General features: G+C 41.7%; 1 protein-coding gene across 2 annotated transcripts in view; it reads right to left on the reverse strand.

The window, feature by feature from the left end:
• Positions 1 to 2,509: 2,509 nt before the first annotated feature.
• LOC110520584 (choline kinase alpha) overlaps positions 2,510 to 15,139 on the reverse strand; it is a 36,782-nt gene continuing 24,152 nt past the window's right edge. For both annotated transcript variants that reach the window (XM_021597987.2, XM_021597978.2), the window contains 4 exons: positions 7,895 to 8,003; positions 7,687 to 7,793; positions 7,044 to 7,125; positions 2,510 to 4,492 (listed from right to left, as the gene is read on the reverse strand). In XM_021597987.2, the coding sequence (XP_021453662.1) occupies positions 4,433 to 4,492; positions 7,044 to 7,125; positions 7,687 to 7,793; positions 7,895 to 8,003 (358 nt within the window). In that variant the 3' untranslated portion in view covers positions 2,510 to 4,432. The remainder of the gene's footprint in view (positions 4,493 to 7,043; positions 7,126 to 7,686; positions 7,794 to 7,894; positions 8,004 to 15,139) is intronic.

The raw sequence follows: 15,139 nt of genomic DNA on the forward strand, positions 1-15,139 counted from the left end.
AAAGGTACCTGCCAGTAACCATTCAGTAAATCAAACTTGCTGACAAACCGGGCAGCACCAACCTGATCAACACAATCTTCCAGCCATGGGACTGAGTAACAGTCAGGTTGTCACACTATTAACCTTCCGGTAGTCAGTGCAAAATCAAAGAGAACCATCTGGCTTGTTCACCAAGAAACACAGGGAGGCCCACCTGGAGAATGGTACAGCGATTTCATTAACAGGCATGTACTTCATCTGAGTCCAGGTGACATAGGGTCTCCAATGACGCACAATAAAAACGTTTAATGGGGAAAGCATCCCCAAAATCAATATCATGGACTGCCAAACGTATATGAGAAGGTGTCAGCAAACAGACTGAAAATCAGTTAACTCTGCTTGTCAATTAGACAGGTGACCCATCAACTTACAACGCAAAATACCATCAGGGCCTGGCACCCCCTCTTCACACAGCCACTGTATGTGAAGGTGGAGTGGCTGACCTCAGATCAGATTCCACCAAAAGAACATGACTAACCACATCAGTTTTAGCACAGTTCTGATTTAGCCAATTCAGAAGACAAACAAGCATACTAGGGCTTCAACAAATTGACATGGAAGAGCTGATTCACCTTTCTGCGTTCAGGGTATGGACTGCTGAATTTGGCCTGAAAAGGAGAAGTGAAAATGGGCAGCAGGGCCAGAACCTGGTCCCCTGGACCAAATTGTCACGGCTCAGGTACTACACTTTCAATTAAGATTTTTTTTTATCCTGATTTTTTTCAGTAAATTTAGGAAACAACCGGAGAATACCAGCAATATCAAAAGGTGGAGAACGACCTAGGGAAGAACTTCCCATTGGGGAGCTTGAATAGTCATACGCAAAATAATATTCACCTGAAAGCTTGCCTTCTGACAAGTTCTAACTGCTGATGTTGCAACAGTTTAGCTTGTTCCAATCCCGCTACAACCTTCCCAAATCAAGTTATTTTTGCTTTATCAACCTTTCCAGATCTTTGTCATGATTTAGCTGCAATAAAAGTAACTCATTTTTCTGCTCAAACCAGTACTAGACACAATTGGTACATCCAATATAGCTGGACATGGTTAACTCAATTCTGCCTTCAAAATACCAGCGGAAAGCAAATTAGCTGGCAGAATTGACTTCACTGTATCGGCAGGTTGGCAGGGTAGCCTAGTGGTTAGAGCGTTGGACTAGTAACCGAAAGGTTGCAAGTTCAAACCCCCGTAATATGGGTGTATTACGTAAGTTATAGCTAAACTTAGTTGTCGGTGGCATTGCTGCGGGTATTGTTGCACTAGGGGACACCAGTACTAGACAGCACAGCTGGACTTGGTTAACTCACAAAGGAGGAACCAGCTCGCTGTTAACCCCAAACCACAGATGTGCTCCCGAGACAACTGCTCTGGCCACGATCACCACACAAAAACAACAAATGACGCACAATGTTCTCCCAGTGGGGAAACACCACTATACCTAACCGGGGAAAAGACCATAGCTCTGATTAGTTGGCCATGATGGAATGAGGGACAGATTGGGAATTTAGCCAGGACACCAGGGTTAACACCCCTACTTTTATGATAAGTTCCATGGGAAAAGTGCCATCGGTAAACCCTAGACACTGTCGTGCATGAAAAGCCCAGGAGGACGTCCATTTCTGAGATACTGGAACCGGCGCCCCAATGATCTGATCATAGTCGCTTAGGTCACTCGTTTGCCCATTCTAACGTTCAATCGAACAGTAACTGAATGCCTCGATGCCTGTCTGCCTGCTTTATATAGCAAGCCACGCCCTTGTGACTCACTAACTGTAGGATCTAACGATTTTCGGGAACAGGGTGGTGTACCTAATAAACTGAGTGCATGTCACCATTTGAACGTGATCCATTAACCTGCCCCCAGAAAGTGTATGGTAACACTTTATTCTGTCCACTGTTCTGTAAATGTCCCGCAAAATTGTTCCCGTGTCACACATTTGGGCTTTTTAGATGTGGTCACCCTGGTGAAATTTCACCGGTGGAAACATTGCTACTGCGACATGTTAACACCATCTTTTCACGTGTCTGCAATTTCACATATGAAAGTGAGATTTTCACATATGGCATTTTCTTCCATGTGAATCTGCAAATTTGATTTTCACATGATTGATTTTCATGTGAACTTGCAATTCCACATGTACAACATTTGATTTTCACGTGAAACTTCAATTTACATGTTAGGTGAAAACATGTTTTTATCCTCACATGTGAATAGTTGGTGTTAACATGTGAACTCAAAGTAATACATGTGAAAATATAGTTTCAAATGTGAAATTTCACATCAACATGATTTTCATGTGTGAAACTGCAAATGTGACATGTCTTTTTGTAAGAGCAGTCACACAGACTAATATTATTTCTCGAATCAGGTGTGTGCACTGAAATAATTTACTGCTTCATGTTTTCAATAATATGTTGTCAAATATTTTCATTGAATCCAGTGAGACACTCACAAATGCAAGACTACACATTTCCTCTTTGCTGTAGTATTTATACAATGCAGTAGAAGGTACAGTAAATGTATGCACTTGCAATAGTGGTACATTTACAAAGCACTTAACCCGTACTATTTTATACAGTACATTGTTTCTTCTTTTATAGTATTTGCATACCTGTATAGCTAAGCAAGGCTAAATGTTTGCACAAAATAGAGTAGTTGGGTTCCTTTCACAGCATAAACAAATTTGGACACTCAATTCAACTATCCATAAGTATACAATATACATTATCAACAATATTCAGTGTAACGTAGAGGAGCTCCTTCTTACCATGTTTGATAATCAATTACATGTACATTTGATTTGATCACTGTATTGGATGGCAAGACATGAAATACACCAAGGATGTACTCAGAAATTTGAATGTGACACTGTCAATTACATTTGAAAACAGTTGGATCAATTCTTATTTTGTCTCAAACTAATAATATAGCATGAAAGAGAGGTGTAAGGTATATACAAATACATGAGAATGGAATGTAGTTGATCACACAATTCTGTAGGAGGTGTGGAGAAAACAGGAGTGAGACATATTTCATAGGAAAGAGACAACTTCTTATTATGAAAAATACTTATTTCATTTGAAGAAAAAATAGAAAAAGTTTATCTTAAAAAATAAACTGGGTCAGGAAAGTGCCACTAACCTCGTCCCTAGGCTAATTGCATCCAAGCATTGGGAAGAAGTGTCTGGTGAACGAAAAAAAGTGACACTGACATTATATATAACGATGACATTTCAAAGTGAAGGCTCATAACGGTCTCAATAACATTGTAACAAGATTAAATAAACTATTTTACATAAAACAAATATGATGAAATACAGAATACAAATTCATATATAAAACATCAATAATTCTCACAGTTCGGTTATGAATTGGAAAAAAAGTCAAGTAAATATTTCCAGTCCCCAAACATATTCTAAAGATATCATTATAAACATTCAAAACCTCTACATGAGGATTTTTGTCACACCTTGCTAACAGTTCTTCTCACAACTTCATCTACAACTGCTTAACCCAGCTGAATAGCAAGCTTTGCTGCTTGCTATTTCCTTACCAATGTATTATCCAATGTGTTCTTGATGAATATATCTGTTTAAATATCATTACTGGTTCAATGACATATTCAGAGCTGAAACCATTTCTGGGGGCTGTGTAAAGTAAGAGTAAGTACAGAGTAGAGTTGCGAGGTTACCTTCACTAGTGTATTTCAGGTCACATTTTGCACATTATATTCACAGTACTGCAGGTGGAAAAAAAATGCTGTTGGCCAGAGATGCTCCCATCTCATTGGAGGTTCTAGATATTTCCATATACAAGTCATTTTAGAGGAATTTCAGTTGATAAAGAATGGAGGAAAACTGAGCATGGATGCAAAGAACCAAACATAATCAATTGAAACTGAGACACTGAGTCAACATGGCCATTTGGCTTATCACAGTTAGGTCACAGATTACTGGCTTTTCAATTAGCAAGGGTCATTGAGACTTCCTTTCTTTTCCACTATCCCAGTACATTTCCAAACAGCAATAGACTTCCCAGAGATGTAACTCAGACCTCCTTTCAGAATGAAGATTTTTTATCCCGTCTTAATCTGTCTGATATTTTGTTGAAAAGACAAGCCAAGAACCAACTGTGCCCTGTGAGTATGTGTAATATTAGGAGCTTAATATTGTGTAAATACTGAGCAGCAATGCATGGGGCCTAATTTAACACCAAACCAGATATTCATGGTTTCACTTTGGTCCATGCAATAACAACTGTAGTGAGCATTTCATTCCCAAAGCAGGGGGTCACCATTAAGCATGGTCCTACACCCTGTCTGCATTCATTTCAGGTAAAGCGCTATTAATCCATTTATCTTCCACCTCCTTGTTACTATATGTGGTCCCTCACTTAGACACCCAGGCTCCGCTTCTGCTCAAAGTATGCATCAAACCTGGCCATGGCATACTCCTGTGGACAGACAGAGGAAAGAAAAATATTGGAACATTTGCACAGAATGGATTTCAGACAATAGATAAAGAGAAAAAAAAGGTATGTATACTGTTTATACAGTTCCTTGCGAAAGTATTCGGCCCCCTTGAACTTTGCGACCTTTTGCCACATTTCAGGCTTCAAACATAAAGATATAAATCTGTATTTTTTTGTGAAGAATCAACAACAAGTGGGACACAATCATGAAGTGGAACAACATTTATTGGATATTTCAAACTTTTTTAACAAATCAAAAACTGAAAATATTGGGCGTGCAAAATTATTCAGCCCCATTAAGTTAATACTTTGTAGCGCCACCTTTTGCTGCGATTACAGCTGTAAGTCGCTTGGGGTATGTCTCTATCAGTTTTGCACATCGAGAGACTGAAATTCTTTCCCATTCCTCCTTGCAAAACAGCTCGAGCTCAGTGAGGTTGGATGGAGAGCATTTGTGAACAGCAGTTTTCAGTTCTTTCCACAGATTCTCGATTGGATTCAGTTCTGGACTTTGACTTGGCCATTCTAACACCTGGATATGTTTATTTTTGAACCATTCCATTGTAGATTTTGCTTTATGTTTTGGATCATTGTCTTGTTGGAAGACAAATCTCCGTCCCAGTCTCAGGTCTTTTGCAGACTCCATCAGGTTTTCTTCCAGAATGGTCCTGTATTTGGCTCCATCCATCTTCCCATCCATTTTAACCATCTTCCCTGTCCCTGCTGAAGAAAAGCAGGCCCAAACCATGATGCTGCCACCACCATGTTTGACAGTGGGGATGGTGTGTTCAGGGTGATGAGCTGTGTTGCTTTTACGCCAAACATAACGTTTTGCATTGTTGCCAAAAAGTTCAATTTTGGTTTCATCTGACCAGAGCACCTTCTTCCACATGTTTGGTGTGTCTCCCAGGTGGCTTGTGGCAAACTTTAAACTACACTTTTTATGGATATCTTTAAGAAATGGCTTTCTTCTTGCCACTCTTCCATAAAGGCCAGATTTGTGCAATATACGACTGATTGTTGTCCTATGGACAGAGTCTCCCACCTCAGCTGTAGATCTCTGCAGTTCATCCAGAGTGATCATGGGCCTCTTGTCTGCATCTCTGATCAGTCTTCTTCTTGTATGAGCTGAAAGTTTAGAGGGACGGCCAGGTCTTGGTAGATTTGCAGTGGTCTGATACTCCTTGCATTTCAATATTATCGCTTGCACAGTGCTCCTTGGGATGTTTAAAGCTTGGGAAATCTTTTTGTATCCAAATCCGGCTTTAAACTTCTTCACAACAGTATCTCGGACCTGCCTGGTGTGTTCCTTGTTCTTCATGATGCTCTCTGCGCTTTTAACGGACCTCTGAGACTATCACAGTGCAGGTGCATTTATACGGAGACTTGATTACACACAGGTGGATTGTATTTATCATCATTAGTCATTTAGGTCAACATTGGATCATTCAGAGATCCTCACTGAACTTCTGGAGAGAGTTTGCTGCACTGAAAGTAAAGGGGCTGAATAATTTTGCACGCCCAATTTTTCAGTTTTTGATTTGTTAAAAAAGTTTGAAATATCCAATAAATGTTGTTCCACTTCATGATTGTGTCCCACTTGTTGTTGATTCTTCACAAAAAAATACAGTTTTATATCTTTATGTTTGAAGCCTGAAATGCGGCAAAAGGTCGCAAAGTTCAAGGGGGCCGAATACTTTCGCAAGGCACTGTAGTTCGGCATAGAAAATAACAATAACAGAAATAATCATTCTCAGACACATTCCAGTGGTTATCAGGTTGCCCTGACCATGGAAAATACTTGTGTATAGTTTCAGAGTAGTCTGTGAGACCAAACATGGCAAGGAACACACTGGTCTTAGAATCTTAATTTGACCAGTATTGTCATAGCAAAATAAGCCTGCAGCAACAGGATAAGAAGGTTTAGTCCATAATGTGGCATGATTGGTGGTTAAGCTATTAGCTGGACAATAGTAGGATATATGAAAAGTCAATACTGTTAATATAACCATGTGTTAGTGCAGGTTTTCAGTGAATGTATGTAAATCATGAAGCTCATCTAAATATCCTGTCTTAAAGATGTAGGATCTTAATTTGAGACAGTTTGCTACAGCAGGAAAATAATTCTGGAGCAACAGGAAATTATTATGTGGATTCTAATTATTGGACATTTTTTGTAGGGGTTGATAAATTTATTATTAGGACAAACCAAGTCAGACATTCCTTTTAAACCTCAAATACACCACACATTTGCATTTCCTGCTGTGCTGGGACATTCTCAGCAACAAAAGAGTGATCAAATTAAGATTCTACATCTGTATATAACATACACCACTGGGAAAAACTGGTTGAATCGATGTTTCCATGTCAACAAAAAAATTCAATGTGATAATGTTGAATCACCGTGGAAAACTGATTGGATTTGAAAAAAGTAATCAACGTAAAGGGAACTTAGGGAGAATGGCTGTTTTGTTTATATCACAAATATAAATGCTTAAAACAAAAGCATGACAACCAAATAATGGACACCTACCATGTACCCAAACTCAATGGTGGAGATTCTCGCCTGAATCATCGACCACAGACCCCAGAAGAAGTGCGAAGCCAGAGCAAACCTGTGTAATTACCAACCGACAAATGTTTCAATAAAACCGTGGACAAGCACATTGACAGTACGGTCCATTAAACATACAGCTGGGTGAACTGAGCAAACCTTTGGTCCACAGCAACGGCCACATGGAAATATGCTATTTCATCACTACTGAGCTGATTCCAGGGTTTTATTTCCCAGGGAGCATTTTACAGTAACCAAGAGGCCCAGTCTTAGGGGTTCATTATTGTTATGATTTACTGCTGCTCTCTCAACAGGAGGCCATTATAAGTACTAAACCACAAGTATCCTCAGATTTGAAAAAAACAACAACAAAAAAACAGTAAGTCAACATGTCCTCATATGTCCTGTGTGGTTCAGTTGGTAGAGCACAGTGCTTGTAATGCTTGGGATGTGGGTTTGATTCCCATGTGAGACCAGTACAAAAAATGTATGCACTCATAAGACACCCTGGATAAGAGCATCCGCTAAAATGAAAAATAAAAATAATGACTCATGAGGTGTAAATACTGTGTGTCTGAGACACAGTGCCCCACATTCAAGAGGAATGCCTTGGGGCCCTTACCTGTTGACTTCCACAAACAGCTCCTCTTTGAGTTTAATCTGATCTTCAGTGCTCAGATTATGGAAACCCTGGTCAGTCTCTGACAGGTAGCTTCCAATGAAATGCAGCTGCAAAGAGAAACATCAAGGTTATTAGATGGCTTTTGCCTAAAGAGCCACTCATTAAGATTCAGAGGACAAAAAGCCTTCATTTTGTCATCCTTACTCACCTGTTGGGCTTTAGTGGGATAATTATTTGAGTTGACATGGAAAAATGGGAACTTGTCATTTGTGTAGTCATACATCCATTCACAGAAGTGGTTTCCTATGTCGAATCCCCTGAAAGCACAAAATATGGAGAGAAAAAAACAACATTAACAATGATATCACATTGGTCACGTCAGCAGTCCTGTCTGTAACACCAGATATTTTATAAGCTTATTTTCACGACAAAGGCTGGTGCGGAAAGCCCACAGGGTCGGAGTAACAAATCATAGGCCCAGGGGCTTTGGTTTTTTATTAATCAGTTACACAACCAAGGCAGTGCCCCCCAGTTACCAACGTGGGCCCCCTAAATCCTCTCCTCCACCATCTGATGATTAGTATAGCGGAAGTAGACTATCTACACTCATTGATAATGGATTCCTGTGGTTGGAGGTTGCAGTAAAAAAAAAAAATCTCTGCATCAAGGGCCCCCATAGGTATTGGGCCCCAGCCCCTGTATTATTCAGGCCCTGACAGCCCGTATATCACTGGTACTCCCTGTATATACAGTGCCTACAGAAAGTATTCAGACCCGTTACAGCGTTATTCTAAAATCGATTCAATAAAACAATTTCCACAATCTACACACAATACCCAATAATGACAAAGCAAAAACTGGTTTAGAAAATGTTTTGTTAAAAACAAAAAACAGAAATACCTTATTTACATAAGTATTCAAACCCTTTGCTATGAGACTCGAAATTGAGCTCAGTTTCCATTGATCATCCTTGAGATGTGTCTACAACTTGGGGTCCACCGGTGGTAAATTCAATTGATTGGACATAATTTGGAAAGGCACATGTCAAAGTTGTCCCAAAGTTGACAGTGCACGTCAGAGCAAAAACCAAGCCATGAGGTCGAAGGAACTGTCCGTAGAGCTCCGAGACAGGACTGTGTCGAGGAACAGATCTGGGGAAGAGTACCAAAACATTTCTGCAGCATTGAAGGTCCCCAAGAACACAGTGGTGACCATCATTCTAAAATGTAAGAAGTTTGTAAACACCAAGACTCTTCCTAGAGCTGGCTGACCCAGCAAAACTGAGCAATCGTGGGAGAAGGGCCTTGGTCAGAGATTCCGATGGTCACTCTGACAGAGCTCTAGAGTTCCTCTGTGGAGACTGGAGAAGGACAACCATCTCTGCAGCACTTCACCAATTAGGCCATTATGGTAGAGTGGCCAGACAGAAGCCACTCCTCAGTAAAAGGCACATGACAGCCCGCTTGGAGTTTGCCAAAAGACACCTAAAGAATCTCAGAGCATGAGAAACAGGATTCTCTTGTCTGATGAAACCAAGATTGAACCATTTTGTCTGAATGCCAAGGGTCACGTCTGCAGGAAACCTGGCACCATCCCTACGGTGAAGCATGGTGGTGGCAGCATCATGCTGTGGGATGTTTTTCAGCAGCAGGGACTAGACATCTTGTCAGGATCGAAGAAAAGATGAACGGAGCAAAGTAGAGAGAAAGATCCTTGATGAAAACCTGCTCCAGAGCACTCAGGACTTCACACTGAGGTGAAGGTTCACCTTCCAACAGGACAACGACCCAAAGCAAACAGCCAAGACAACGCAGGAGTGGCTTCGGGACAAGTCACTAAATGTCCTTGAGTGGCCCAGCTAGAGCCCGGGACATGAACTCGATCGAACATGTGAAAATAGCTAAGCAGTGACGCTCCCCATCCAACCTGACAGAGCTTGAGAGGATCTGCAGAAATTAATGGGAGAAACTCTTCCAAATACAGGTGTGCCAAGCTTGTAGCGTCATTCCAAAGACTTGAGGCTGTAATTGCAGCCGAAGGTGCTTCAATAAAGGACTGAGAAAAGGGTCTGAATACTTACGTAATTGTGATACATCAGGTTTTTTTATTTATATAAATTAGCAAAAAAATCTTTAAACTATTTTTTTATATTATTATTATTTTTATTTAACCTTTATTTAACTAGGGACGGGGCTGGGATTTTAAATTTTTTTTAGGACAAAACACACATCACAACAAGAGAGACACCCGAACACTACAAAAAAAGACACCACAGATACCAAGATGGTGCCGACAGAGATCGCCTCGCTTCAAGTCCTTAGGAAACTATCCAGGAATTTGTTTTTTTATGTATTATTTCTTACATTGTTAGGCAAGAAAATCTTAAGTGTTATTACACACAGCTGGGAAGAACTATTGGATATACAGTTGAAGAAGGGAAGTTTATATACACCTTTACCAAATACATTTAAACTTTGTTTTTCACAATTCCTGACATTTAATCGTAGTCAAAATTCCCTGTCTTAGGTCAGTTAGGATCACCACTTTATTTTAAGAATGTGAAACGTCAGAATAATAGTAGAAAGAACTATTTATTTCAGCTTTTATTTCTTTCACCACATTCCTAGTGGGTCAGAAGTTTACATACACTCAATTCGTATTTGGTAGCATTGCCATTAAATTGTTTAACTTGGGTCAAACGTTTTGGGTAGCCTTCCACAAGCTTCCCACAATAAGTTGGGTGAAGTTTGGCCCATTCCTCCTGACAGAGCTGGTGTAACTGAGTCAGTTTTGTTGGCCTCCTTGCTCGCACATGCTTTTTCAGTTCTGCCCACAAATGTTATATAGGATCGAGGTCAGGGCTTTGTGATGGCCACTCCAATACCTTGACTTTGTTGTCCTTAAGTCATTTTTCCACAACTTTGGAAGTATGCTTGGGGTCATTGTCCATTCGGAGGACCCATTTACAACCAAGTTTTAAAATCCTGACTGATGTCTTGAGATGTTGCTTCAATATATCCACATAATATTCCACCCTCATGATGCCATCTATTTTGTGAAGTACAACAGTCCCTCCTGCAGCAAAGCACCCCACAACATGATGCTGCCCCCCCCCCCCCCCCCCCCCCCCCTACATGTTTGTGATGGTGTTCTTCGACTTGCAAGCCTCCCCCAAACATAACGATGGTCATTATGGCCAAACAAAATATTCTTGTTTCATTAGACCAGAGGACATTTCTCCAAAAAGTACATTCTTTGTCCCCATGTGCAGTTGCAAACTGTAGTCTGGCTTTTTTATGCCGGTTTTGGAGCAGTGGCTTCTTCTTGCTGAGCCGTCTTTTAGTTTATGTCGATATTGGGAGGCCACATTACACCACTGCGCGTGTGCACACACACACACACACACACACACCACTGTGCGTGCGCGCGCACACACACACACACACACACACACACATTAAAGTAATAACCTCTGCTTCCTGTTGTTGGCCTTCTTATTGGTCTACGATTGCTCATCTCTAGGAGACAGAACGCGTCTCCTTCCTGAGCGGTATGACGGCTGCGTGGTCCCATGGTGTTTATACTTGCATACTATTGTTCGTACAGATGAACGTGGTACCTTCAGGTGTTTGGAAATTGCTCCCAAGGATGAACCAGACTTGTGGAGGTCTACAATTTTTTTTCTGAGGTCTTGGCTGATTTCTTTTGATTTTGCCATGATGTCAAGCAAAGAGGCACTGAGTTTGAAGGTAGGCCTTGAAATACATCCACAGGCACAGTCAACTTAGTGTATGTAAACTTCTGACACACTGGAATTGTGATACAGTGAATTATAAGTGAAATAATCGGTCTGTAAACAATTTTTGTAATGGCTTGTGTCATGCACAAAGTGGATGTCCTAACCGACTTGCCAAAACTATAGTATGTTAACAAGAAATTTGTGGAGTGGTTGAAAAACAAGTTTTAATGAGTCCAACCTAAGTGTATGTAAACTTCCGACTTCAACTGTAAGAGCGACGTCAACTTACCAACATTACGACCAGGAATATGACTTTTCTGAAGCGGCTCCTTTGTTCAGACCTCCACCCTGGACATTGGATCTAATCCCAGAGGCCGACCAAAAACAATGTCGTCTCCGCAGGAGAGGCAGACGGAGTGGCCTCCTGGTCAGACTTAGAAGGCGAGCACACCACCCTCCGCTTCCAAGCATTTTAGTCACCAATGTCCAGGCTCTAGACAACTTTGTGGGCGAAATCAGGGCACAAATTGCCTTCCAGAGAGACAGAGATTGTAACATTCTCTGTTTCACGGAAACATGGCTCACTCGGAATATATGTTGTCAGAGTCGGTACAGCCACCGGGTTTCTTTAAGCGTCGCACCGACAGAAACAAACATCTCTCTGGTAAGAAGAAGGGCGGGGATGTATGCCTCATGATTAACTACTAATGGTGTAACAATAATAACATACAGGAACTCAAATCCATTTGTTCGTCTGACCTAGAATTCCTTACAATCAAATGCATTATCTCCCAAGAGAATTATCTTCAATTATAGTCACAGCCGTGTATATCCCCCCCAAGCAAATACCTCGATGGCCCTGAAAGAATTTCTCCAGACTCTATGTAAACTGGAAACCATATATCCTGAAGCTGCATTTATTGTAGCTCGGGATTTATTTGAGAATTTGAGAAGAAGGCTACCTAAATTCTACCAGCACATTGACTGGACCACTGCTGCTGTAACTTACGCGATGCATACAAGGCCCTCCCCTGCCCTCCCTTCGGCAAATCTGACCACAACTCCATCTTGCTCATACCATCCTATAGGTAGAAAATCAAACAGGATGAACCCGTGACTAGAACCATTCAACGCTGGTCTGACCAAATGGAATCCATGCTTGAAGACTGTTTTGATCACGTGGACTGGAAAAAGTTCTGGGAAGCCTCAGACAACATCGATTTATATGCTGACTTGGTGAGTGAGTTTATTAGGAAGTGCATTGGTGCAGTGCACTGCAGTGCACTGTTGTACCCAGTTACTATTAAAACCTACCCCAACCAAAAACCGTGGATTTGATGACGGCATTCTGGCAAAACTGAATGCGCGAACCACCGCATTCAACCATGGAAAGTGGTCGGGAATATGTCAGAATATAAACAGTGTAGTTATTCCCTCCGGAAGGCAATCAAACAAGCAAAGTCGCAATTCAACGGCCCAGACACGAGACATATGTGGCAGGGTCAACAGGCAATTACGGACTAAAATAAGCCAAGTCATTGACACCAACGTCTTGCTTCCAGACAAGCTAAACACCTTCTTCGCCCGCTTTGATGATAATACAGTGGAATCAGCGCGTCCCACTACCAAGGACTGGGCCCCCCCCCGCTCCTTCTCCTTGGCCAACGTCAGTACAACATTTAAATGTGTTAACCTTTGCAAGGCTGGTGGCCCAGACGGCATCCCTAGCCGCGTCCTCAGAGCATGCGCAGACCAGCTGGCTGGCTGGTGTTTACGGACATTTTCAATCGCTCCCTATCCCAGTCTGCTGTCCCCACATGCTTCAAGATGGCCACCATTGTTCCTGTACCCAAAAAGGCAAAGATAACTGAACTAAATGACTACCGCCAGAGCACTCACTTCTGTCATCATGAAGAGCTTTGAGAGACTAGTCAAGGATCAAATCACCTCCCCCTTACCTGCCACCCTAGACCCACTTCAGTTTGCATACCGCCTCAACAGGTCCACAGACGATGCAATCGCCATCACACTGCCCTGTCCCATCTGGACAAGAGGAATACTTATGTAAGAATGCTGTTCATTGACGACAGCTCAGCATTCAACACCATAGTACCCTCCAAGCTTATCATTAAGCTTGAGGCCCTGGGTCTCAACCCCGTCCTGTGCAATTGGGTTCTGGACATTCTGACATTCCCCAGGTGGTGAAGGTAGTAAACAACATCTCCACTTCACTGATCCTCAACACTGGGGTCCCACAAGGGTGCATGCTCAGCCCCTTCCTGTACTCCCTGTTCACCCATGACTGCGTGGCCATGCATGCCTCCAACACAATCATCATATTTGCAGACGACACAACAGTAGTGGGCTTGATTACCAACAACGACGAGACAGGCTACAGGGAGGAGGTGAGGGCACTCGGAATGTGGTGTCAGGAAAATAACCTCTCACTCAACATCAACAAAACATAGGAGATGATCGTGAACTTCAGGAAACAGCAGAGGGAGCACCCCCCTATCCACATCGATGGGACAGTAGTGGAGAAGGTGGAAAGTTTTCAGTTCCTCAGCGTACACATCACAGACAAACTGAAATGGTCCACCCATGCAGACAGTGTGCTGTTGCGCCTCTTCAGGAGGCTGAATAAATTTGGCATGTCACCTAAAACGCTCAAATTTTCACAGATGCACAATCGAAAGCATCCTGTCAGATTGTATCACCAGTACGGCAACTGCACACCCTCAACCGCAAGGCTCTCCAGAGGGTAGTGAGGTCTGCACAACGCATCACCGTGGGAAAACTACCTTCCCTCCAGGACACCGACAACACCCGATGTCACAGGAAGGCCAAAAAGATCATCAAGGACAACAACCACCCGAGCCACTGCCTGTTCACCCCGCTATCATCCAGAAGGCGAGGTCAGTGCTGGTGCAAAAAAACAGCTTCTATCTCAATGCCATCAGACGGTTAAACAGACATCACTAACATAGAGGCTCACTTTAAATAATGCCACTTTAATAATGTTTATATATCCTACATTACTCATCTCATATGTATATACTGTATTTTATACCATCTATTGCATTTTGCCTATCCCGCACGGCCATCGCTCATCCATATATTATATATTTATATCTTATATCTTATTCCATCCCTTTACACTTGTGTGTGTGTAAGGTAGTTGTTGTGAATTTGTTAGATTACTTGTTAGATATTACTGCACTGTCAGAACTAGAACCACAAGCATTTCGCTACACTCGCTATAACATCTGCTAACCATGTGGATGTGACAGATAAAATTTGATTTGACCTAAGATAACATAGCATGGCAGCAACACAACATGATAGCAACACAGATTGATGAGGGAAAAAAACAATTTAATAAACTGTAGATTAAGGCTGAAGCCTAACAAAATGTGGAAAAAGTCAAGGGGTCTGAATACTTTCTGAAGGCACTGTAGCTTCATTCTTATGTTTTATTTCTATTGTGTTTTTATTTTCTTCTTCTGCACTGTCGGGAAAGGCATGTAAAGTAAGCATTTCATTGAATGGTCTACACTTGTTGTATTCAGCCCCTGTGACAAATAAGATTTAATTTGACTGACATTGTATTGCCACATGTATTCAGGATTATGATTCCTTGGGCTCTTTCCTTGCTTGTCCAAATGAAAACTAGACCTACAGTAAAATGTTCCCATAGCAAAGGAAGAGACGTTC

Source organism: Oncorhynchus mykiss, chromosome 1 (assembly GCF_013265735.2).
Source record: "Oncorhynchus mykiss isolate Arlee chromosome 1, USDA_OmykA_1.1, whole genome shotgun sequence".
NCBI lineage: Eukaryota > Metazoa > Chordata > Actinopteri > Salmoniformes > Salmonidae > Oncorhynchus > Oncorhynchus mykiss.